Source organism: Herpailurus yagouaroundi, unplaced genomic scaffold (assembly GCF_014898765.1).
Source record: "Herpailurus yagouaroundi ecotype Mexico unplaced genomic scaffold, PumYag 29, whole genome shotgun sequence".
Lineage (NCBI taxonomy): Eukaryota > Metazoa > Chordata > Mammalia > Carnivora > Felidae > Herpailurus > Herpailurus yagouaroundi.
The window spans coordinates 37,221,981-37,249,545 of NW_024412377.1; the positions used below are offsets into that span (position 1 = coordinate 37,221,981).

The 27,565-nt window shown below is 36.0% G+C and overlaps 1 protein-coding gene across 2 annotated transcripts in view; it reads left to right on the forward strand.

Annotated features, from left to right (window-relative positions):
- The window catches only part of PARP8 (poly(ADP-ribose) polymerase family member 8), a 179,539-nt gene that overhangs the window by 122,441 nt on the left and 29,533 nt on the right, over positions 1-27,565 (forward strand). For both annotated transcript variants that reach the window (XM_040496757.1, XM_040496764.1), the window contains 6 exons: positions 3,169-3,235; positions 9,838-9,963; positions 10,491-11,052; positions 12,750-12,800; positions 12,903-12,998; positions 22,834-22,926. In XM_040496757.1, the coding sequence (XP_040352691.1) occupies positions 3,169-3,235; positions 9,838-9,963; positions 10,491-11,052; positions 12,750-12,800; positions 12,903-12,998; positions 22,834-22,926 (995 nt within the window). The remainder of the gene's footprint in view (positions 1-3,168; positions 3,236-9,837; positions 9,964-10,490; positions 11,053-12,749; positions 12,801-12,902; positions 12,999-22,833; positions 22,927-27,565) is intronic.

Below are 27,565 nucleotides of genomic sequence, written 5' to 3' on the forward strand. Positions count from 1 at the left end.
GAAGTTGATGGGGTCATAATAGTTGCCCTAAAAGAGGTAAAAATACTTCAGAGACCTCTGCCAGTTTGTGTCTGAAGTGTTTTAATTTTGTTCGTTTGTAAGACACCGGTTTTGGTGTTAAGTTTGTGTTTTGTTATGTGTACTTATTGGGCTATTTTTTCTTTTTTTCCTTAATGGTATCTTTTATGTATTTCTTTTTGATTGGTACACTTCAGTCTTAACTTACCTCAAGCAAGTTTTATGACTAATCCAACATGTAGACTGACCTAGTTAACAGTTCTTTTTGAAAGCATTTATTCCTAGGTTTTGGAAATGTATGAATAATACTTACTTGAGCTGTAATATTTGTCAGGGCTAATCTGACAGTATATCTGTTCTTACACCTCCTTATCGACTCTAATATTAAGGATAAGGATTATTTACATTGTACATGAAGAAATACACTTGAAATAAAAAGACGTGAGTGTTATAATTCTTATATTATGTATTTTCTTCACAGTTCTTAGTGTCTAAGTCTAGTTTCTGATCTGAAGCACAAGACTGCTTTTAGGTTAAAGTGATAAACAGCCAACATTATTAAAACTGTTTTTCTGTGCACATCATCTCATCAATAGTCCCTCTATGTTTACATGATCAGAGCATTAGAATAATTTCCAAATATCTTAAGCAGCCCTCACTTACTGCCTTTCCAATGTAATATTTACTTTTCTGTTAAAGGAAGATTTGTTTGTTGTTTAGTTATATATATCAATATAGTTCTGTGCTTTTTGTTTTTTTTTTTCTGCCTGAGGTCACTAATTTTAGCTAAATTTAATCATGAGTACTTGTTTGCTAATTGTTGGCTTAATGGGACTTTTATATTCCACTTTTAGTTATCAGAAGGCTATTTAAAATTTTTTATAAATATTAATCTAAAAACAATTTTAGATTTACCAAAAAATTGCAAAGGTAGTACAGCATCCCAATCCACTCCACATCTAGTTTCACGGTTTATTAACACCTACTGAACACATTAAATGCAATTAATTGTAATAGTAATGTAAGTTTTATCACTTGAATCTCGGAACATTTTTGGAAGTAACATCCTGTTGTTACTCTCTCTTTCAGTATATTCTAAAATTTGGGTCATTCAGATTTTATATCAATTGAGCCAATGTTTGAACTTACATTTCCCTATAAGATTTATCATTTTGGTAAAATGTTGACGCTTATTTTCTAAGCGTTCATGGTATGAATAAGTTTTGGTCTTTGTGTCATTAGTTTGTAGGATTAATTTATATATTCTGGATGAACGTTTGTATCTATCATCTCTCTTTTCTCTATCTGTGTATCTTACACAATTTCTTCCAGTGATTATTTCAGTTCTTCTAGTGCATTTTAGATTTTTCTACATTTTAGTTTTAACCAGGTCCCTTTTGTTTGTCTGCCTCCATCTCCCCACTTTTTTCATCTGCCTGTGAAGAGATTGTGCCTTCTTAAATATTTTTTTATAAATTTTTTTAATGTTTATATATTTTTGAGACAGAGGGAGACAGAGCATGAGCAGGGGAGGGTCAGAGAGAGAGGGAGACAGAATCCAAAGCCGGCTCCAGGCTCCAGGCTCTGAGCTGTCAGCACAGAGCCCGACGCGGGGCTCAAACTCACAGACTGTGAGATCATGACCTGAGCTGAAGTTGGACACTCAACCTACTGAGCCACCCACGCGCCCCCCCCCTTCTTAAATCTTTTAAGAGAGAGCACAGCATGTTCCAATTTTGTTATCTTTCTCTTAAAAAAATAATTCCACCAAACTTTCAAGATGTTAGGATTTTTTATTCATTGTTGAATTTCTGTAGTCCTGGGTTTGGAACAGGGGGCATTAGAGTGTCCACTCTGTTCCTCACTCTATATATAAGGATTAGAATGCTTTCAGGAAGGGAACTGATAGATGATACTAACACCAGTTTTCTTTGATCAGTAGACTGTTTGTGTCCCAGAATAACAGCCAACACGGGGGTGAAGCAATTGGGGATACCAGTTTGGTTTACACTGTCGAACATGCATAGTCTGTGAATGTCCTTTTAACAAAACAGTTCACCACCTCCACTGATCCAGACCACAGCATCTCTTGTCAATTACTCTGATAAGTTCCTGAGCGATCTTGCTACTTGTACTGTGTTCTTTACAAAGATCCTACACTGCCAACCCACAGTCCTTCTCAGATCCCCTCTCCTAATGTGGTACCTTGTTTACTTCTCTCTGGCTCCACTGGTCTCCTTGCTGTTCCTAGAATATTGAAGTACATTTCTTTCTCAGGGACAGTGCCCTGGTGATTTCCTCTGGCTAGGACACTTCATCCTATCTAGTATTGGAACCTACTATGTCCATACAACCTTTACTCCAAGACCCTTTCCCTTTTTTCTTTTCCTCCAGAACCTTTACCACCATGGGGCATTCCGTCTATCTAGCTTTTGTCTGTCTCCTTACACTGCACCAAGGCTTCATGGGGCAAGGAGACTTGTGTGCGTGTTTTTTTGTTTGTTTGTTTGTTTTGTTTGTTTTTGTTTTTTACCATTCTATCCATAGTGATTGGCAGAGTGGACACTCAGATATTCTTTAAAACCTGTGAATAATGAATGGTGAGTGACTTTTTTTGACAGTTTATTAAATTCACAAACATCATAGTTACTAGCTTACAGAAATGCATATACCTGGTAAAAATATGAAGCACATGACAGGCTACCCAGTGAAAAGAAAGTCTCCTATGCCTCGCCATACATTGTTTTATTGTAAAGACAAAAAAAGGTTGTGTATGTATAAATATGTCTCTCCTCCACTTAAAGAATCATGTACAAACTGTCCTACACATTGCCATTTACACTGCTGTATTTTTTGGCCATTCTTCATCATTATACATATTATACATTTATATACACATATATTATGTATTAGTATATGATATGTAATGACCATGAATGATCTCCAAAATAAATAGCAATGTATGTAGGAGTGTGTGTATGCTATTTTTAAATATGTATGTGTATATCACTATGTATTGTGTATTATATAATATATAAACATATGTTTGTGTACATACTATAGTTTATCATATATATTACTTTGCAGTCATTCCTGGCTGATGGTTCAGTTTTAACTCAACATTTTGACTGATTATTTTTTCCTTTGCAGTGCCCACTGTTGATGTCTTTCAGATTTCTACAAAAGAGCGATTTGGATTGGGACATCAGCTAAAAAAGTAAGTTTCCCAAAAATAAAAAATAAATTTCTATTTTGCTCAACCCTCTCCCCCCATTCTTATTTAATAAGATCTTTTTGAAGTGAGTGCCTTCATTACCAAGAGCTGCTTCAATAATTTAGCTGGCAGAGCTCACCTTTAGAACAAGGCTGCATTCCTTCTGTTTGCCCACCCAGGTCCACTCTTCGCCCTCCAACACCCTGCCCTCTCCTGTGGAGGCTGATCTGTGGGGGTGCAGGTTCTAATGTGTTGCTGTGTCTCAAATGTGACCAATAGAGGAGGAAGCAAGTATAAGAAGGAAGTATTTATTGCCTTTGGTTTCCACCCTAAGAGGTCCCCTTGAGTTGACTAGTCCTTCAACTGAAGCTTTCTTTTCTACTCTAGGCCACAGCCTAGAGTAGTCTGTGTAGAGAGTCATGACTGACTCTCTCTCTTACTGGATTCTATTACTAGTTCCCCGTGCTTGCTCCTGGGGCCTAGAGGTGGGAACAATTAGTAGCCACCTGCCCTGGGCTATTGTACTGTCCTTAGTTCCTATACCTACATTCTTGAAACATTCCATCTTTAAATAAACCCTTTAGTTTCTCTTTGGACCTTGACTAAAGCAATGAATTTATAGTGTATAAACAAAATTATCCAGTCAAACTGACTTTTAAAACATACTAGCATGTAGTCACAATACAAATTTGTTAAATCCTATCCTATACGTCAGCTTTAAGAATTTGTATTACTGGAGAATTCCCAAAGGATTATTTATTCTTCTGAATATACAAATTTTACCTCAATTTATATTAAGAGAGATCATTATATTATTGTTATGTTTAAACACATCGTTCACACCCTCCATAATGATGCAGTTGACGTGTTCATCTATATTTTAATGGATTTTAATTGAGCAATGTTCCAAGAGAAAGTACTTTCAAAAACTTTATTTCATTGACTAAATAGGGAATTTATTGTGGTCATTTTACCTGACCATTACAGATGTAAAAGGAAGCTTATGTGGGGTAGGTATTAAGGGTTGTACATATTATAGAGCTCTAGAATCGTCTAAGCTTTTATGAGTTTACATTGCTCAAATGTGAGTTATGTGTGGTTTACATGTGAAAGGAAATTAAGATAAGGGAGTATTCTTGCAAATTCTTGCAGATTCCTACTGTTAGGTTTAAATATGATCATATAAAAATTGGATAATAAACCCTTAACATTTTGAATCGTACATCTCTAAAACTAAATTCAACTTACAACATACGGTTAGCACATAGAATGTGATCTCTATAAGGACTTTTGAGTCCTTATAAAAAGAAATATAAGACTGAGGAATTTTGTCAGTTTCCTGGACGGGGATGAGGTATGCTTTTCCAGTGGAACTGGTTTTGTTTTTTCAGTTAGATTTTGTTTTCTGTGTTGAGCCAGTATCTTACAGGTCTTGGAGCTAATGAACATGGAGCCTGCCCCTGTGTTACGCCATCCAAGTTGGCACATAATTTTATTCCCCCTCCTCTGATTTTCTTCCCTCTCACCCAATTTTCTTCCTGTTGTTAATTTTTTTTTCTATTTTGATGAATTTATTTTCATAGAGCAGTTTTAGGTTCACAGCAAAACTGAGGACAAGATACAGAGATTTTCCATATGCATCCTGCCCCCACAGGTGCATAGCCTTTCTGCTATCAGGGTGTCCTAGTGGAGTGATACGTGTGTTACAGCTGATGAACCTGTATTGACACCTGATTATCCAAAGTCCATGTTCTTAACTTTATGCACTTTTGTTATGCACCTAACCTTTTTTTTTTTTAGTGAAATGTTGATCCAAATAAGACAAGAATTATAAAAATGCAGAATATATAACTTTCTGCCCCTTAATGATGTCTGAGTATATCGTTTGGGCTCAGAAAAAGAAGTGATGTGTAAATTCCAACTCTGAAAAGTTAAGGAAAGCTATGTTCTATGTTTGCTGTTTAATCACTTTGTAGAATATGTAACATTTTATTAATATTTCCATCTAAGTGGTTAACATTTTAATTTTTTTTTTCAACGTTTATTTATTTTTGGGACAGAGAGAGACAGAGCATGAACGGGGGAGGGGCAGAGAGAGGGAGACACAGAATCGGAAACAGGCTCCAGGCTCTGAGCCATCAGCCCAGAGCGTGACGCGGGGCTCGAACTCATGGACCGCGAGATCGTGTCCTGGCTGAAGTCGGACACTTAACCGACTGCGCCACCCAGGCGCCCCAGTGGTTAACATTTTAAAAAAGGTTACTCTGTGGATAAATTTTAGTTGTATGGACAGTTTAGTATATGGACTAGAACTTTTTTTTAATGATTCCTGATAAATTTTAATCTAACGTACTTTTCCTTCATTGTAAATAACTGAGTTTGACTGTGATCCCTTCTGGTCTAAAATTACATGATTTCAAAACATCTGAACTCATCTTCACCATAAAGTAAAAGAGGAAACTGAAATATGTTTTCCAGAAACATATAGCAAGTTAGGAAGGCAGATTCAAAATCTAGCCCCTTTCTCATTATTGCTCTGGTTTGTTCTCGGCAGATAAGGAACACACCAAACTTTTTCTGTGATTCTTTATCTGGTTTGTTTCTGGCAACTAGACCAGCTTAACAATTGCAGCAGCAATGCTAATGCAATGCTTAATGTATGTCAGGCACTGTAGTAAGTACTTTACCTACATTAACTCACTTGATCTTCACCACACCCCTGTCCAGCAGGTTCTGTTACTATCCACACTTCCTAGATAATGAAACCGAGACCCAGAGAGATTAAGCAAGGTACTTGTGTCACAGCAGTAGAGTCAGAGTTTGACATCGGATCAGTATTTTTGACCCATCCACTAATCTGGTTTTCATATATTCGTAGCTGTCCCTTCGCTTTATATTAGACTTGGGATATATTTTCAGCACAGAATGAATATAGGGAGAATGTGAAGGCATTAAAAGAGGGGCCCCTGGAAGAGGGGCGCTTGGGTGGCTCAGTTGGCTGATCTTCTGACTCTTGATTTCAGCTCAGGTTTTGATCCTAGGGTCATGGGATCAAACCCAATATCAGGCTCTGCTCTGATACTATACTATATCTAACAGATATACTACACTATTTCTAAGAGATATAGTATAGTGATCAGCCTCATTAGAATCTCTATCATGCAAAGACTAAGTGTAACAGAGACCATGGAAATGATTTTAAACTGTGTATGACTTTATACTGAATTTCCATTGATCAAACTTAAGTTGTTTTTAAAAGGAAAAAAAGTGTTGCAAATCTTTAAATTTAAATACATACAAACATAAAATTAGGTTCAGATTCTTCATATGTTGAGTTTTCACTTAAAACAAAATTCATTTTTTTTAAATTTTTATTTAATTTATTTTTTAAATTTACATCCAAGTTAGTTAGCATATAGTGCAACAGTGATTTCATGAGTCGATTCCTTAATGCCCCTTACCCATTTAGCCCATCTCCCCCCCCCAACAAACCCTCCAGTAACCCTGTTTGTTCTCCATATTTAAGAGTCTCTTGTGTTTTTGTCACCTTCCCTGTTTTTATATTCTTTTTGCTTCCCTTCCCTTATGTTCATCCGTAAACCAAATTCAATTTATAACTGAGGTGCAAATCAAAATAAAGTGCTCAGATTTGGATTGTAAAATCAGTACGTTAATTTAATCTGATGCATGATACTGTTTTGCCGAAGTTGTTCTCACCACCACCGTCTGCATGTAGTGTGGGCTCCTTGAGTGCCTATTCCTTTTGAATCAGCACGAAGAAAGCAACAGTGTTGCCCTTGTGCACTCTCTATGCTCTATTTGAACTACCTTGGAACTTTTGTTGATGTAGCTGACTATGACATCATCTGGTGTAATTGAGCTTTGAAGTCTTTTTGTCTTTTATTATCAGCCGGTAGCAACTGTAGCAGCTCTCCGTGGTGCCAGCATAATAGTAAATACAAACACCAGTGCCAGGACTAAAATCTCATGGTGGCTGTCCATTATGCGGAGGTGGTCCTTACACCAGACGTGCTCATGCGTACATTTTGCACTACCATTAACTTTAAACACAGCATTAACTTTCCTGTAGAACAGTTAACTCCCGCCTTTTGAATCCAAGAGCATCTAGGGATCTGGGTGTCCAAGTTTAAGAACTAACTCGTTTTAGATGTTGAAGTCACACTTTAGAAATGCTAATGTAATGTGAAAATTGGAACTTTAGCTACTGACTCGTTATATTTTTGTTCCAGTTAGTCTATCAAGTAAAAGAGAAACATGGACTAGGTTTCTTAGGGAATGGCAATTTCCCATACGAGGAAAAGAATCTGAATCTCTCTGGTACAGAGGGTGGGGTCACTGGGGATTGCAGGTTAGGTACAGGGAAAACCGAAGACCCTAATATTACTATTACGTTTAAATCTTGCTGAAATCTTGAGTGAAAAAAACTTCAAAAACTAAGTGCAAAATAAAGATTTCCATTGGTCTGAACTCTAAGGTGAATTTACTGCAAATTTGGAATCCTGCATCATTGACTGCAGCTCTGTCCCCTTCTTCCTCACCACCTCTGTGGCTTAGGAAGACCCCAACTTATTCCATAATGGCTGTTTCTTCTAAAGATCGGTGTAGGAAGCCTGAGGTTATACATTCTGATGATCTGAGTTAATTTGATAAAACCCGAAGGGTCTTGAGAAATTGTCTTAGTGCTAAGGGTCACACCTGTCCCTTTTGAGTGAGTTGCTAACATGGGTCAGTCCATATTGGATCAGCTCTGCCACTCATTAACCAGGTGAAATTGGGCAGATTTCAACCATTAGGCTTATTTGTGAATAGTAGCTACTGTCTGGGGGTGTTAAGAGTTAAAAGAGAAAAATAATCTGTGTATAAATTACTCCTTGATATATTATAAATGGTAAATATTGGTACCATTTTTTGCTCCAAAAGCAATCTGTGTTAGAAATAACTGAGAGGAGGGGCGCCTGGGTGGCTCAGTCGGTTAAGCGTCCAATTTCGGCTCAGGTCATGATCTCGGGGTTTGTGAGTTCGAGCCCCGTGTCAGGCTCTGTGCTGACAGCTCAGGGCCTGGAGCCTGCTTTGGATTCTGCGTCTCCCTCTCGAGATCTCTGCCCCTTTCCCACTCATACTCTGTCTCTCGAAAATAAAGAAACACTAAAAAAAAAATAGATAAGTAAATAATAATAATAATAAAAAAACTCTGAGAGCTGAGAGGAACATGAAAAGTAGGCAATACTGAATTGACTTTTGAAAGAAAATCAAAATGCTTATTGTATACATAATGTTTAAAATATTATGTCTACTTTAGTATCAGCCTTAAGGGACCCTCCACCGTTTCCACCTGAAAGGTGAGATACCGAGAAGTTGTCGCAGCCTGGGAGCCTCAGAAAACAGTGCTGTGTCCACGTCCACAATGGACGTTCCAGAATTCTTTGCCATAAAACAGTGATGTGCGGTGGTCTCAACTTAGAAAATACTGAGATCAGAGTTAGCAAATTCCTGCTTTATGATAGTAACTAAAAGCTTTTAGAGACACACACATTTTTTTTTAAACCACACTGTATTTAAAGGTGAATGGGCTGTGCTGAAAGATAAGCTTTGCTGATTATGTATTTCTCCATAGAGTCAGTTTTGCATGGTTTATTTTTACTTATGGTTTTTGCAGTTTCATTTTATTTCCCTTTTTATGAAGAAAATTGCATAAGCAAATCAAGTGAAAAGAAATTGACTTTACTTGTATCTTAATAGATAAAAACATAATTACTATCAAACATTTTTTTTTTAATTTTTTTTTTCAACGTTTATTTATTTTTGGGACAGAGAGAGACAGAGCATGAACGGGGGAGGGGCAGAGAGAGAGGGAGACACAGAATCAGAAACAGGCTCCAGGCTCTGAGCCATCAGCCCAGAGCCTGACGCGGGGCTCGAACTCAAGGACCGCGAGATCGTGACCTGGCTGAAGTCGGACGCTTAACCGACTGCGCCACCCAGGCGCCCCTCAAACATTTTTTTTAAGACTGTGTTTCTGGCACCAACAAAAGAATTGTGAATTTTTTTTGGCTGAAGAACTTCAGCTAAAGTTGGTCCTAAAGGCTGGCATTCTAAATCTCTCTCTCTCTCTCTCTCTCTCTCTCTCTCTCTCTCTTTGAGAGAGAGATAGAGGGAAGGGCAGAGAGAGAGAGGGAGAGAGAGAATCCCAAGCAGGCTCTGCACTCACAGTGCAGAGTCTGGTGCGGGGCTTGATCCCATGAATCACGAGATCATGACCTGGGCCAAAATCAAGAATTGGATGCTTACCCGACCGAGCCGTCCAGGAACCCCTAAATTTCTTTAAAAGAACATCCTTTTATCATTTATGTTATTAATCCTATCACAGTAATTAATGAGTTATTAACCAAAATGGCAGTCAAATCATAGAAATTTTCTGTATAATGCTTTCCTACATTTGGAGACATCTTGTATGACTCTAAATTAGAATCTCACCAATTACTGTGCATTTATTTTCCTTTGAGAAATACATGCTGTACGTAATACAGAAATCTCGTATTAAATCACCTTGGAACTGTGATAACAGACTTACTTTGGATTGACAGAATCATGCAGACATTTGTTACACAGCAGTGGAAACAGAGCAAAGAAAAATCCAATTGCCTGCACAGTAAGAAGCTGTCTGACAAGAAGGTGAAGTCCCCCCTGCATTTATTTACTACCTTGCGCAGGTAGGTAACAGATGACTTCACCATGGTCTTAACGGAATTCTGGGCGTGTGATGCTCCATGATTATTGTACTTCAAGCATTCTTTGTATAGCTGTGGCGTCTGTTTATTTTCTGTGTGACTTCAGAGAACAGACTGTTACATCCATTCCATCAAAAACATATATTCATTTCTACATTTAGAGTTTTTGTTCTCTTAACGTGAGTTAAATATACTAAAATGGCATTCTTCGTTTTCTAGTCACATAGAGTTTTCTGTACCAAAATTGCTTCTGTATAGAGCTCTGAGATAGATAGGAGGGGGAAAAAAAACCCTGATAATCTTGCTTTGCTTTCCAGGAAAAAATATAATTCAGTTCAGTCCATGTGATCCCTCTACACATACTGTTGGTTTCAGTTTGAGCTGGATGGGCTGTATTTAAAGCAAAGCGGTGTTTGTAGCAGAGTTGAGGTGATAAAGCCTCACAGGTCTTTTCCATGGTGTGTTTTACTCGTGATTTGCCCTGTACTAATTGTTGTTCAATTTTGAAGGTCGCCAAGTTATCCTCCCCCTGGTTGTGGTAAAAGCAAATCCAAGCTGAAATCTGAGCAAGATGGAATCTCCAAAACACATAAGCTGCTGCGGAGGACTTGTTCCAGTACCGTCAAGGCTGACGACGTGTGCTCCAGCAAGTCGCACAGGACCTTTGGTCGCTCCCTGTCCAGCGACCCCAGGGCTGAGCAGGCGGTGACGACAATTAAGTCGCACAAACTCTTGAACCGGCCCTGCCCTGCAGCTGGCAAGCAAGAGGACTGCCTGGCGCTGAAGTCGCATAAACTGTTGACTCGGTCTTGTTCTGGAGATCCGCGATGTGAGCACAATGCCAACCTGAAGCCCCACAAACTGTTGAGCAGGTCTTACTCCAGTAATCTCAGAATGGAAGAGTTGTACGGACTGAAAAACCACAAATTGCTCAGCAAGTCTTACTCCAGCGCTCCCAAGTCATCCAAGACGGAGCTTTTCAAGGAACCTAACGCAGAGGGCAGGAGGCTCTCTCTTACCTCAGGGCTTATTGGTATCTTAACACCCTCTTCGTCATCTTCCCAGCCTGCTGTGCGTAAATACTTTCATCTTGAGTTCGTAAACGTTAGCTAGGGTGCAGGAGAGATTTTTGTTTTTGTAAGATCTGGTAGAGGAAAGAAGATGTTTTGTCGTTCTTTTTTTTTTTTTTTTTTTTTTTTATTTCCTCCTTTTGCTTTTTGGAAATCATTTGGCATACCAGACACATGCAACTGGTGCTGGAATGTTCATTTTGATTCTGAAAAAATAAATGTAGCTGTTGATTTAAGGTCTAGTCCAAATTCCTATTATGGTCATGAATGCTGCTAAAAATGGAAGGAAGCCCGTTGGATCCACAAAGCCTATCCTTTTAAGCAAACATAGCATTTTAATATTTTATCAAGTAGGTTTATCTGTTCTCTCGTTTTCTTACATTAGTGATGGAGGACAGAGTTTGACTAATAATTAAATTCAGAGTAGTGTCCTTCCTGTTATATATAATATATAACATATTATATAATTATATAATATATAATAGTATATAATATATTTATATTTAAATTATTTGTATATAAGTAAATGTGCATATATAAAAATATTATAGGGATATAAATATATATATTAGGAAAACTTCACCTGTGAATCGTAACTTGTAAAGAAAAGAAACACTTGCATCCGTATCCCAGAGCTTCACTTAAAGCTGCTCTCAGTGTCTGCTTTATAAAACTGAAGTCACTTTATCCTGAAGTTTTTCTGGGGGAGATGGGGCCAGAAGGTAACTGTATTAACACTTAAGCCCTTTGGTGTGGAATTTATTGGGAGTCAGTCTTACACGAAATTTACCTCTAGAGTGATCAACATTACAGCTGATTTCAGATAAAGAAACAAACCTATTTTATGTATATTAATTACATAACATAGTTGATTAAAAATGTTTTCTTTTAGTAAACATGTGTGTATGTTGGGGCAAGGGTATATCTAACTCTTAACCATTAATATGGATACAGCTAGCCATAGATGAAATTGAAAACAAATAAGATACGTTTGCAGAAAGTTGTGCTGCTCTCATATAGATTTATTTCTAAAATTACATTGTAAATGATACCGTAAAATTATATTTGTGTTAAGAAAATGTATTTAAGTATGCTGATAATTTTAGGTGGACATCCTTAAAAGCCCATTTCTTAACAGAAGTAGACAGTAAGGGCATATAGAAAATAATGTCACAGTGGTGCATACTAGAAAGTTTCTTCCCATGGTAGTTTCACCTAAGAAAGAGAATTTCACATATTCTGTAAGAGAAAATGTCTTCCTGTCTTCCTGTATGATTAAGCCTAATACAGTACAATAGTTTAATGTTGTACCCCTTCAGCAACTGTCTAATTTTTCCTTGGAAGAATAATTCTCATTGTAAAATGAGCTTAAAGTAGTCTAAATGAGGAGATGGGAGCATTTGACGATGAGTACCAGAGGAAACGAGCTTTTGTGTACATTTAAAAATACCATTTTTACTAGAGATCAGAAATTAAGAATACTATTCATTTGGCTTAGACAAGACTTGCAGTAGTAATGGCAGAAAGTATATTATAATAAAGAAATCCTAAAGTCTTGATGTCATAATCACTGATTTAACTCCTGTAACAGGTGATCTTAGATAACACTTGTATTCACTGTTGCAAAAAGTCAAAGGCGTAATTTATATATGTTCCAAGTTAAAGAATTATTTTCTTCTTTTACTTTTCTTTTTATAGCCAAATGGTGCCAAATGCATTCCAATACGAGATCGCGGCTTCCTAGTGCAGGTAGGAGCCAAGCCATCCATTGCAGAAATATTTTAGCTTTTGATGGGTTTCCAAATTATTTATGAACTTGACTTCATTATTTCTCTTTATTGTTTTATCCAGACAATTGAGTTTGCTGAACAGCGGATCCCTGTATTGAATGAATACTGTGTGGTTTGTGATGAGCCACACGTGTTTCAAAATGGCCCCATGCTTAGGGTAAGTTCTCATTGATAGAATACCATTGTTGATACAGAATATAAATGAAAAAAGGTTGAGACATAAAAATAAATAAGTAAATAACTTTATTTATAGCAAATGCTCTCCTACTGAGGAAATTATTTAATACACATAATGGTATAATTTTGAACAAGTGAATCACTATTTCTGAAGGAGTCTGTGAAACAGCAAGTAGTTTCATATTAGTAAAATATTTCTTACTGTATTTCTTATATGTGCCTATGTATCATCTTTCTTTCCTTCCATCTATTTTTTATCTATCTGTATCTTTATTAATATCAATAGACATAGATCTAGATGGATAGAGAGATACATATAGATACAGGTGTATGTATACAGGTGTATATATACAGGTGTAAGTTTGAAAACAGTGTTTCTTCAAACCACACAATTTAAGATGCTTGAAGGGTAGAGGTTAGAAGAGGTATGCAGTAGTATGCATAGAGTCAGAATAAAGATTTCAAGAAATGCCAGATCACTGACACATTTGGGGTATTATTGAAGGAGTATAGAAATAAGAATCAATGTGTATATGTGCATTTTGGGAGGAATTATCCAATCTCAAGTAGGTTTTTTTTTTTTTTGCAATTTTTAAATTGAGATAAAATCATATAACATGCAATTCACTATTTTAATGTATACAGTTCAGTAGGTTTTGGTGTGTTCACATGTGTTGTGCAGCTATTATCACTGTCTAATTCCAGAACATTCCATTCCCCCCCCCCCCACAAAAGAAATCCATAACTGTTAGCCGTCATTCCCAATTTTTTTACTCTCCTCCTCCCCTGACAACTGTTAAACTATTTTCTGTTTCTATAAATTTGCCTCCTCTGGACATTTCATATAAATGGAACCATACATTATGTGGCCTTTTGTTTTTGTCTTCTTTCACTTAATATAATGCTTTCAAGATTCATCCATGTAGTGTGTACCAATACTGTATTTCTTTTTATGGTGTAATAATTTTACATTGTATGGATGTATGACATTTAATGGATATCATTAAATGATATTTTCATCATTTCATGGAATTGCTGGGATATCTGTTAATTCTGACTGTTTGAGGGACTGCCAAACTATTTTTGACAGTGGCTATACCATTTGTATTTCCACCAGTGGTATAAGATGGCTCCAGTTTCTCCACATCTTCTCCAGCACTTGCGATTCTCCTTTTTAATCCCCCCAATAGCCATCCTAGTGTGCGTGAAGTGGTATCTCGTTGTGGTTTGGATTTGCGCTTTACCTAATGATTAGTGATTTCGAGCATCTTTTCTTGTGCTTATTGGCCATTTATACATCTTTTTGGAGAAATGTCTGTTTTTATCTGTCGCCCATTTTTAATTGGACTATTTCTTTTTTGTTGTTGTTTTCAGAGTTCTTTTTTATTTTTAAAGTTTATTGATTTATTTTGAGAGAGAGAGAGCATGCAGTCATTCAGGAGAGGAGCAGAGAGAGAGAGGGAGAGAGAGAATCAATCCCAAGCGAGCTCCATGCTCTGCGTGAAGCCCGACGCAAGGCTCAATCCCATGACCGTGAGATCCAGAGCTGAAATCCAGAGTCAGAATTCAACCAACTGAGCCACCCAGGCACTTTAAGAGTTCTTTATATATTCTGAATACTAGATTTTTGTTAGATATGTGATTTGAAGATATTTTTTCCTATTTTATGGGTTTCCTATTCACTTTCTTGATAGTGTCCTGTGACACGCAAAAATTTTTAATTTTTATGTAGTCCATATTTATCAATTGAACTGTTGCCTAATTCCTTTTAAGTGTTTTATAGTTTCTATCTTACAGTTAAGTCATTGATCCTGTTTGAGTTAATTTTTGTGTATCGTGAGATTGGATTTTAACTTCATGCTTTTGTATGTAGTATCCAAATGCCTCCACACAGTTTGTGGAAAAGACCTTCTTTCGCCATTGAATGATATTGTCACCCTTGTGAAAATCATTTCACTGTAGATGTATTGGTCTCTTGCTGGACTCTTAATTTTATTCCACTGACTTGTATGTGTGTCCTTGCACCTGTACTACACTATCTCGTTTACTGTAGCTTTGCATTCAGTTTGTCAGCAAGAAGTACGAGTCCTCCAACTTTGTATTTCTTTTATAAGATTGGATTTCACTATTTGGAGTACCTTGCATTTCTGTATAAATTCTAAGGTCAGCTTGTCCATCTCTGCCAAAAAAGGCAGTTGGAATGGCTTTGCACTGGCTCTGTAGGTCAATTTGGGAAGTATTCCTGAGTTAACAAAAATTGTAACCCTTCCAGTCCATAAGGAACACAGGAAATTTTTCCATTTATTTAAATTATACCCTATTTTGTAGTTTTCAGTGTTCGGGTCTTGCACAACCTTGGATAAGTTTATTTTTAAGTTAGTTCATTCTTTGTAATGCTCTTGTCACTTCTCATCAACATTGTGCTAGAGGTTATAGCCAGGGTGGTTAGGTAAGCAAAATTATTCGAAGGTATCCAGGCTGTAAAGGAAAAACGAAAATGATCTCTGTTTGCAGATGACATGAGCGCTGTGTGCTAGGCACTGTGTGTACATATTTTGCATATTGCTTTCTTATTTGATTTTCACAGAACTCTTGTGGTTTGTGTATTTTTGTGCTCATGGTACAAATAAGGGGATTAAGATTGAAGGAGGTTAAGCAGTTTGTTCAGCATCACTCAGCAAGTATGGGTAAAAGCTGGACTTTGAACCTGCTTCTGCCTCATTTCAAAACTGCATCATAAATGCTTATTGAAAACTTCCTAAGTATAAGGCACCATGCTAGATTCTGCTGTACTTTTTAAGAGAAATTTGTCCTGTTCTTGGGAATATGTTTGAAAAGACAAATTACAAAGCATAGAAAGAGACAATTATATTAGAACTTGTTTGCATTTCAAGATTTAGACTCTAAAAAAACATAGAATAGCCATTTATGATCATAATCATCTGTCAAATTGTATGATATATTTGTTTTATTTTACTTGTTTATGGGAAACCTATATAAAAAGTTTTTCTTGCTACTCATACACTATTTTTTTTATCAGTTAGCTTTTCTCTCGAAGAGATACAATGTTATTCTGAAACCTAAGTTAACTAAATTAGCATTTGTTTGTTAAATATTTGTACAAGTTTGTTATTTTTGTGTGATACATGGAAATGTGTAGTTACAATGAAAATAAGGAGAATGCTTTGGTCACGTTAGTTTATCCCATTCAGGAGGTCCATTTTTACTTTGTTAATGTTCCTCTGTGGATCCTGATCTATTGCTTGATCTAGGGCAATGCAATCTTCACTCCAGAAGATAATAGTAATGTTATTAATGGCACATGCTTTTGAGTGCTTTTTATGTGATTGTGTGTTGAACATGTTTTACATGGATTATTTAATTGAATCCTCATCATAATCCTATGAGGTGGGTATTATTATTACCCTTGCTTCACAGATGAATAAACCAGTAATTTATTTAATATCAACACTGCTGGTAAGCGATATACACAAGATTCGAGCCCTGGGACAATGGCACCAAGCCATGGTTCTTAACCGTAATGCTATTCTTGACTCCCCACGTATTTGAACTGACTACTTTTACATCCTGGAAATTTACTACACATTTCACTGGGAGTTTGCTCTTTATGGTTCAGTTAATGGCAGCTCATTCCTATAGTAAGTGATAGAAATATCCTAATTGCTATTGGTATTTTCTGCACCTTGCTCCCAGTTTTGTTTTACCTATTTTATTCTGCACCAGTGAAGTTGGCTGTTTCTTTGTAGAAGTGGAAGGGCTTTTGTAAATAACGATGTTTTCTAAATAAGTATAGCTAGCTATCAGCTGGTTTTCTTTTGCTGTGATTCAGACTGATACTAAGGAAATCAGAAAACTTACTTGGGTTTTTTAAATAGTTAGATAAATGACAGATGAAATCAGGTCAGGAAATGAAAGTCAAAGGAATATCTGATCTTCAAAGGAAGAGAAGTAAACAGAAAGAACTGGCTCTTGATTGTTTGAAAACAGATGTTGAACCTCAATCAGGCATACTCATTTATTCTGTATCTTTCTTATATTTACATTGCAGTACGTTCTACTGTAATTTTAATAGAAATGTGTAAAATTATTACAAATAAAATTTCTTATGGGGTATAAATTGTTAAAATGACTCACTGACCGTTTATTTAGCTTAAAGGACGCATTACAAGCTGCAGTGGCTCCCAGAGATGTAAAGAGGATAAGTTATATCCCATTTGGTGATGAAACAGGTTAGATAAAACTCAGGCTTCCATAGAATTCTGTGCCTAATGTTCATTATGTTTGTTAGACTTTTCTCTTTCCGAAGCCAAACTGTGTCTTCTATTTTTTCCCTTTTCTCTAAGCATGATTATTTATCGGATTATATAAGTCCTCTTTTACTACTATTCCCCAGAAGTCCTAACATTTTGGTCACTACTTGTACTATTCTGTCACTTTACTCAGAGGTCTGGGTAAGCATGTCATACCTTCTGCAACACAGGTAACTACACTGTTTACTTATTTAGAAATACCACAAGGCTCCACTTAACGCTTTTGTTCACGGAGGTTATAAATATCACTCCCAGGCATGAGAGCTGACTTGTAATACTTTGAATCTGCTTAAAATTCATATTAACATCACAAGGATTGTCCAGTCCTAGATTTTCCTGGGTTTTTCCATTTGACAATGCAGATTGGATTATGATCAGAAAACCCAACCCAAACCAAATCATTGGTTCTCTACATTTTGAAATCAATTAGAATGTTAATGCAGCAAACTGGGAGATGCTTTAAAATGCTTTAAAAACACTTCATCAAGAGTTTTTGGAAAATGCGAAAACAAGAACTTACTGCCAGACTCACCAGTGTTTTATCAGCCTCTAACTTCCCAGTGCCCTTGTCTTTTTGTTATACTCACTCTGACCACCATGAATCAGTGCAACTGTTGGTCTTCTTTGAACCCTGCATAAGGGCTGCTGAACCCGGTGGGAGAAAACCACGTACGTGGTTGTGCGGGTTAGTGTCCCTACAGTTGGAAGTTTTTATCACTGGTACTTGGCAATCATTCTGTGTGTCCCTGCTACTAGACTTTCCCATTTCCCTGATCAACATGGGATGTGAAAAGTAGGATCTCATTCTCTTCTCCTGTCATGTGAAAACGTTCCACATTGCTTGCTCTGGATGGACTGATTAGGCCCCAGATCCCGCTTCATTATTCAAGAACAACGCCCAATCCTATTATAGCAAAGTCAGCTGAGAAACCCGACAATCTGTATTTTTGTGTATCCAGCCTTGCCGTGGACCTTAGACAAATGTTTGTAGCTTAAGTTCTTATTTTCAGAATGAATGAAAAAGCACATCCTGTTCCCTCCTCACCCCATCCTCCCATCCCCCGCTCCATGTCTCAGAAATAAGATTTCAAGTTTTGAAATACAACCTAAGATAAATAACAATTACACCAAAAAAAACCTTTAATTCAGAAATATGATTTTTTTTAACATCCAAATTGAGTAGAAGAAATTGATTTTAAAGCTCAAACAACAACTTAAGTTATATGAGACAGTGGAGAAGCTTAAACATGCATGGGCCTATCTTACTATAAATCTGTCTTGATCTCTGTGGGATCCCTGTCTTTCTTAATGGACAGTACCTCCCCCCCCCAGCCCCCCACCCCACCTTGTAATGTGTCTCTCTTCCAAACCATGAAAAGAACCTGAAGCATAAACTATAAAGTCAGAAATACAAAGAGCTGAAGGCTTGTAGGTTTTGAGTTTCCAGTAGATATTCTTCATTATTCTCATATGTGTTCAATACTAGTTTTTTAATTTTGAATTTTTATTTGCTCTGCTCATTTCTTTTTTAGCAAGAACAGTTTTAACAATAAGTTAAGGGTTTGGATAAACTATGGATATAAAAATAAAAACACTACTTCATAATAAGCCTCAATGAAAATTTTCATTAAAAACCTATTTTTGTACACACACTGGGTTACAACACACAGAAGACATGGCTTATCCAAGTTCCCTAATGCTGTTAATAGTGAAACAGCTCTGTATACCTCAGGGGGAGTTTTATGAACCTTATCTTACTTGGTTCCCTTTCTCGGTCCTCTGCTCTACTTGATGCGCTAGGTGTGATTTTTTTTTTTTTTTTAAATCCCCGTTTACAGATAGGAACACTGAACTGTGCACATGTGCCTCAACTGGAATAGTAACCAGTTCCTGGTTACTGTTCTGTATATTGGGCTTACATGAAAAACTTTGTTTAAACAGAAAGAGGATGGCAAAAAAGGGTTTGAAAACCACTCACCAACACCATGCCAAGTATAAATACGTAGCTAGATTCTTTTGAGGTTTATCATTTCTATTTTCAGTGGGAAGTGATTTAAATTCATTCAAAACACAAAGTTTCTACAATGCAGTTAGGTTCTAAAATATTCTTTAGGGCTTAACCATTCTTGAAATACGTTTTCACTGCTCACATTTAAATTGTTTTGATTCAAACAAAATTTAAAATGTATGTTAAAAACTTCTGAAATAAATCTCAGGGACACATAAAATTCTCCATGTGTTTAAATGGTGCGTAATGAATATTATATTGCAAAAAAAATTATGTATGTGCAATGGCAAGAAGGACTTGGCATGGTTTTATAGTTTAAATTATAAGAACTAACTGCTGGAGGGCAATATAATAACATGAAGAATAGGCAATATTTTGCAAATGGAAACTTATTGATTGTAAACTCAAAAATAAACTCATAAATGTTGTACACATTTGGTTATGTTTAGGCTTATACACTTTGTATTAAAGTGTATGTGTAGTAATAGCTATTAAATGATCATGTTCTATTTTTTTAAATATATTTTTGTAAATTTGGGGGCTTATTTATTTATTCATTCATTCATTCATTCATTTAAGTAATCTCTAAACTCAGTGTGGGGCTTGAACGCACAACTTCGAGATCAAGAGTTGCATCCTCTACCGACTGAGCCAGCCAGATGCCCCAACTATGTTCTATTTTTAATTAATGCTAGAGTTTTTTGTATAAATAGTATAGTAATAGAATTTGTTGGCGGCAGGGGATTAGCTGAGAGTCAGCTAACGTGAAAGATCGCTAATCCACTATATAAATCTTATGTTTCAATAGGGAAGAATGATTTGGTTTCTCTTTCTTGAATAAGATATCCTTTCTGTGAGCAAGGAGATGTCTAATCTTGATTTACTTAATATGACTTGAGAACTTTCTTTTAGGGTGCTATGTTGTGTTGACATTTTGAATTTCTCAAATAAAATGTGGATAAACATGGGAGAAGGGAAAGTCAAAGGCTTACAAAACCTAGTTTGTAAATGTTTATCTCAAAATGAAACTGATTTATGTCTCAAATACCATCCTGAACTTTCTAGTAAAATGAGCAATAAATACAGAAGTGTTAGTTTAACAATTCACTAGTATTTACTTAGGTCAGTGTTAACCTATATATATGTTAATCGCCATATTACTACCTCTATATTTGCCATTTTACAAAAAGGGAAGATCAAATTATTTTTGTAAGAATGTAATGTGCAGTTTTAATTTTTTAGTATGGTAGCAAAATTTCTTTTTCCCCCGAAATTTTCTAGGGTACCTGATTTCCTTCTTCAGACAGTTGCAGAAACAGGATATTCCTATAAATCAGCTTTATACATTTTAATCAAAAAGATGCAAGAAAGGAAAAGAAGTGTCCATAAAGTAATCAAGCCATAGCTTTATCATTAGGATTGTAGGTTTATTATTTAAAGTAATGGGTCCATTGGTAAGTCCACGTGATTAGGAGATTTGGATATAATCATGTCTGGGAGGGGGATGAAAAGGATGCAAAAGAAAACATTGAAATGTTTATATGTTACCCAAGATAAAAAAAATAAGAGATCAGGGGTGGAACTGGTAAAAATTATTTGAGACACAAACCAGGGTGGTGCATGAATATCTAGGATTGGGGACAGAGTGGGCTGATAGAGATATGTAACAATAACTATTATATTTTTTCCTTAAGTCTTTGAAATTTTTCCTAAGTTAAAATTATAAAAATTTATCCATCCAGTCTAATATAGGACGAAGTATTTTCTTTCATCTTTGTTTCTGTTGTTTCAAGCAATAATCAGGTACTGAAAAAGGTAGTTTCTTTTGTTTTAAAACATTTCCTGGAATCTGTGTGTGAATACACATGTACATGCATCCATCCATCCATCCATACATACATACATATTTGGATGATCACAAAGTAAGTGTAATTGATTACCAAAAGTTCAAACGACAAAATAAAGCCAATTGTTACTCATATACACTAAATAAGCTTTATCCTATTTTTAGTTTTGGGATTGATGGATTTTATTCATAAAAATGTATGGTTATTTGACAAGAGTAGTATTAAAAACACCATCTGTGTCCCTGTCTACTTCCTCAGAGAACACTGTTGGGTAGCTGTTACATGAATAAATTCCTAGGGCTCTTTATGATTGCCACAGTTTTATCTTCCCCCTGGACCCTCGGTGGTATACTGTTCCACTATACTCAAACACCAGTATAATGTTTGGCACTACACTAAATGTACAATCAGTAGTTTCTGTTACTGTTTCAGACCATGTCATGCTCCTAGAAAGTGAAGAGAAGAAACAATCCAATGTCTCTGGGAAAAACTGAGTTTGAGACGTACATACACATAGGTAAACACACAAAAAAATAGAAGATAAAAAATAGGTTAAACACTTAGGTAAACAAAAAATTGCAGAAATTGAACAGTCTGCTCTAAGTATATCCATCTATGTATAGCAGTGTGTATATAGCTTGAGTATGGATGAAGAACTTTCTCCAATTAATTTGCTCTCATAGGTAGTTTTTCCTGCTGTTTCTGAAATGCACTTTTAAGGAGGACAAAGGAAATATATCAGTTCCTTTTTCCCTAAAATTCTTTGGGGAACGTCAACCAGAAATGTTTGTGATTGGTCATGCTTATGTACACAAAGCCACCACTTGGGCCCTTTTTGAATATAAAGGGTGGACCACAAAGGACCATACTTCCCCCTGGATAAGCACTAGCCCAAGTGGTCCTCAGAAATGAGTGAGCTTAGAAGCAGTGGCACTAACAAATGCCTTTTGTCTGCTAGGCAGCGGCACCATGGATTGTATCGTTAGGCTTCATCAGCTACCTAATGCAATGTAACTCGGGAGATAAGATAAATCAAACAGATGACACTATATTAGATTTGAAAGATGAGAACTTTTCCAAAGCAATTGCAGAGTGTATATTTCAGTGCTGTTGACTTCAGGAGGTTATTGAAGTCACAAGTCTTTGCACCAAAACCAATCTTTCAAGAGCTGGGTAACAAGTAAGCAGAGTCATGCTTATTTCTTCCAAAGAAAACTACCTAGGGAAAAGTGGAATTCTTCTCTGTATATTTGTTTTACATAGCTGTTTGGTTTAACCTCATTTTTTTAGGATATCACCAGCTTAGGTGTCTGCCTTTTTTTATACATCTCAGATACAAATGTGTATTAAGCAGGAGAGATGTATTTTCCATCTACTGCTAAAAAGTTCTGAGTGCAAGTGCCTACAACTATTTGAAATGGATTTCTTATATTGGTGACTCTGTATCACTAGGTGATTATTTACCAATTGTTACCTAAATTTAGAAATGTATTAAACCAAGTCATAGGATTCCTTTCTTTTTAACATTCTGAAACTTTTGCGTTATTTATTACATGGAATGCCATAAATTTAATTTAGGAATTGGGCAATGGAAAACAGTGGTGTAACTCATTCCCCTTTCTTTTGTAGCCCACTGTGTGTGAACGAGAGCTTTGTGTGTTTGCTTTTCAAACCCTGGGAGTAATGAATGAAGCTGCTGATGAGATAGCAACTGGAGCTCAGGTAGTAACACGCAATACTAATTATTCCTTACTCTGATTTGAAAAACTTGTTCTGACCTACTAGTTTCCTTCAGTCTTTTGGACAAATATTTGATAGTTTGACGTTAGATTAAAAAACAACCCGCATTTGATTTGTTTTTTAATAGATAGAAACTCAATTTTGCTATCTTTATCTAGTGAGTGTTTTGTCATTTTGCCATTGCCAAGGGAAGAAATTAAACCCACATTCTGTTGTTTAAAAAATAATTGTGATTCTTTCACGGTGAAGTTGAAATATTGAAACACTTGCACATGTATTCTGTAAAATTTATTTGTAAAGTTATGGTACCATAAAATGGAATCTAATTTATTCCTGAAACTTAGGTGAAAAGATAAAGGGCAGAACATATGAGAAAAAGCATCCAATTTTACAATAGCAGTGTTTACGACATAGGAAGGCAAATAAATATAAAAAAACAAATGAAACAACTTGGAAGTAGAGAAGCATTCCATGTTTCCAGAAGGAAAAAAATATTATAAAGATGATAGAATTTACTTGTTGCAATTCTATCAAAATTTCAATTGATTTTTAAAATTTATTCATGGAACCTAACTTTCTAATAAATCTATAAGAAAAAAAAATCAGACAAAACTTAAAAAAAATTATGAATGTTAATTAAGGGAGGCTAGACCAAGCACATACAAAAACATATTATGCAATCTTATATTAAAAAAAAAATACAGTACTGGCAAAGAATAGAATGTCAAATGATCCCCAAAACAGATCTTGTTAAAAATATACTTAATATACTTTAATGAAGGCATCATACAAAGTTGTAAAGTAAAAATGATTTAGTAAGTGGGTACAAATGGCCTGCAATGTGGGGTGGGGGGAACAGATTAGCTCTTTGCACTGTTGGTAAAAACAAATTCCCAATGGCCTAAAGAGTTTTGTTTGAAAATACCGTATACATACTAGAGGAGAGTAAACAGTGTGTCAGGTTTATTCGTTTATGCAGTTTCAGGAAAGCATAAAGGAAAACACCGGCATCGAGTCCATACATATTTTACGTTTTCTACTTGAAAGAATAGTGAACATTAAGAGAGAATTATGAAAAAGTTTATTTTCCCTCAAACATAAATGTATAAAAGCACATAAAAATAGAAAACCATGAAGATCATAACGGATTGTTAGAGGAAATGAACGCACGATTCACAAATATGGACCTATAGTTAGTAAAGAAACATAAGAAAATATTCAGCTGTATTTGAAATCAACAGGAAAATAATTGTGAAAAGAATTGCCAATCTGTCATTTTTAAAATTTGCAAAGATGAGTGGGAACAAATGATCATATAACAGACACTCTTTCAACAAGTACTGAATGCCTGCTATGTAACAGGCATTGCACCAGATGGAGGTACAACAGTAAATATGGATAGCGCAGGCCTCATGGATTTACGTACATTCTGTTAACCTGATTATCTCACTGATTAACTAAACTGAGATATATCCACCTGAAGAAATATTAAGGAAAACAGCTGTGATGTAATGAGTTACAAATGAGAAATAAAAATACAACCAGTATAACAGTGATTGTATGTCATGTGGCAACAAAGATTCCATGATTAAATTTCAGAAATACAGATTGATATTGCCCCTACACCCAAAATGCACGTGTTTGCATATTAAAGGCTCTCAGAAAAACCGAAACTAAGAAAATGAGTAGCCACTACTTTAAGGGTTTCTCGAATGTGTCTGACCATGTGGCTCTTTTGTTTTCTTTCCTTACTATTTTTTTTAATGTGAAAGTTTTTCTTACCAACTGGAACTAATATTGCTCAAAGAAAAGATAGTTTAATATATGCCATTTATAGCTAGGTAAAGATGATTAAGCTTTACACAGGTGTGTGTGTGTTTGTGAATATACATACATGTATTTTACATGAATAGTGTGTGTGCATGTGTGTGTGTATTTATATACGTATATATATAATAGGTATATGTATGTATGTATATAAAATTATTTGAGTGGTAAAATTAACATTTGTGCATTTTAGTGGATGTAAATTGTCCCTCAGACAATTTGAAAAGGGAAGGATTTAAAGCCTGGAAATAAGAAATAATGGATTAGAAAGAAAATTAACATCATGCTAACAAGTAGGCTAGGCTGATAAAATATTAGATTAGGTGCTTCCCCCCCCTTATTATACATACATCTCAAAAAATAATGTTTGTTAAAGAGAGATTAATTTTGGGTTATACATGATAGTTATAAAACACAATTACTCGGCCATATCAACTTAGTGGTTCTACTCCAAAGTGGAATACTCTTTTCACTACTTTAAAGCAAGTACCCAATATTCTGTTTATAATTCCAAAGATTAGGTGGAAACAGATTCTCTTTCTAGTATATCTCAGGAGTCCTGCTGCATCAGTTGACGCCTACATTTTAAGTGGTTCTATGAGGCTGCAAGAACATTCCTTAGGGGGACACTGAAGGAGGCTATCCTGGAACGAGTGTGTTTCAGCAGCTAGGATTCCAAACACTCAAATACTGTTTCAACAAAAACAGCTCCATTTTGTGTGTGTGTCCTGGGCTCTCATATAAATGATTAAGAAAAAAGGAATCCATATTGAAATGTTTGAAGGCCATTGATCTTCAATTTTCAATACGCCTCTTTTACAGAACACATTATATATCCGTAGGCCACTCCTGTACATGCCTTTCTTGCTCACCTGGACTTGAACTTTCTCATCTGCAAGTGCTCCTAGGCCACCTTTACCTGTGGGGGAGGGTGCAGAGTCTTGCTCTGCCAGCTGGGCTGTATGTAATGGCCTGTGGCAGCATGTGATTCTGTAAGCCCACAGACCTCTGTTCACTCAACAAATGGCCTAATTCCCATTGCCTGAATTCTGTATTTGTCTATCCTAAGTATCTTAGCTTCCAGATTGCCTCTTCAATTATATTATTTGGGCTAAGAGGAAAGATGTGTGTAACCTGATGGCTACGCCACTCACCATATGTGCTGAGGTCCTATTAAGAATCTCTCATTTTAAATGCTGAGAGTGGGGAAATACATGATTTGTGGTAGAAGAAATCATAGTCATTTGTTAATGTTTATTTTTTAAAGTAGACACTTTCCTTCATTGAAAAATTAACACATGCAGACAAATACAAATCCAGTGTTATACAAACCTTTCCTTGTTCAAAAATTCTGAATGCTAACTTCTGCAACAGATAAATCATAAAATTACAGTGGTTTAGGATGATAGACATTTTTATTTCTGGCTTACGCTGCTGCCCAATTAGAATGCTTGTTAGGCAGCTTTCTGTGTGATGATTGAGGGAACTGGACCGTCTGCTCTGCTGTCTAAAGTACCTGTCCGATAGTAGAGTGGAGAGAAAAGTTGAGAAGGTGCACCTGTTGCTTCTTCAGCTCCACCCCTTCCTGCTGCCAGTCCATTGATTGAGGTGAATGAAGCTAGTCATACAGCCTGACCTGGACAAAAGGGGCAGAAATGTCCCACACAGAGCAACTGCCCCCAGTCAATAGCTCTCTACCCAGGAAGCCAGGAGTAGGAGGCTTTGGTAGACTGCATGTGATTTTGCTATGGTAGTTATGCTATTTCTTTGAAGTTAGCTTAGGACATATATTAACAGAAATAATTCTAATTAAATTCTCTACCCCGACATCCATTATTTCATTAGAGTTTGCTTGACTCCGCTGGTGAAATTATTGGCAAAAGAATGCATATAATTTTTGGTAGTTTTGATTGTTTTGGAGCTTTCAGCACAAGATGTTTAATAAATATTTGATTGAAAGAAGGAACATTGTTCAGGTTATTAATTATTGTATCTGTTTGTATCTTTATTCTTGTGGTAAAAAACACATAACATAAAATTTACTATCATAACCATTTTTTAAGCATATAGTTCAGTAGTGTTAAGTATATTCAACTTGTTGTGAAACCGATTTCCATAACTTTTTCATCTTGCAGAACTCGAAACTATATCCATTAAAACAACTCCCCTTATGTAAACCCCCTTCGTCCAACTCTGGTAACCACCATTCTACTTTCTGTTTCTATGAGTTTGACTACTTTAAATACCTCATAAGTGGATCTTAAAATATTTGTCTTTTTGTAATTTCACTTAACATAATATCCTCAAGGTTCACCCATGCTGTAGTATGTGACAGAATTTTCTTCTTTTAGGCTGAATAATATTTCCTGTATGTATATTCCACATTTTGTTTATACATTCAACTGTCAATGGACATTTTGGTTGCTTCCATCTCTTGGCTATTATGAATAATGCTGCTGTGAGCATGCATATGCAAATGTGTTTAAAATCCTTCTTTGAATTATTTTAGAAATATATCCAGAAGTGGGATTGTCACTGCCAGCAGGATCATATGGAAGTTCTGTTATTAACTTCTTGAGAGGCCTCCATACTCTTTTCCATGGTGGCTGCACCATTTTATAATTCCATCAGCAGCACACAAAGACTCCAATTTCTTCATGTGCTTAACACTTATTATTTTCTGGGTTTGTTTGTTTGTTTGTTCGATAGTAGCCATCCTAATGGTTGTGAGGTGATATCTCATTATGGTTTGATTTGCATTTTTCTGATGATTAGTGATGTTGAGCATTTTTTC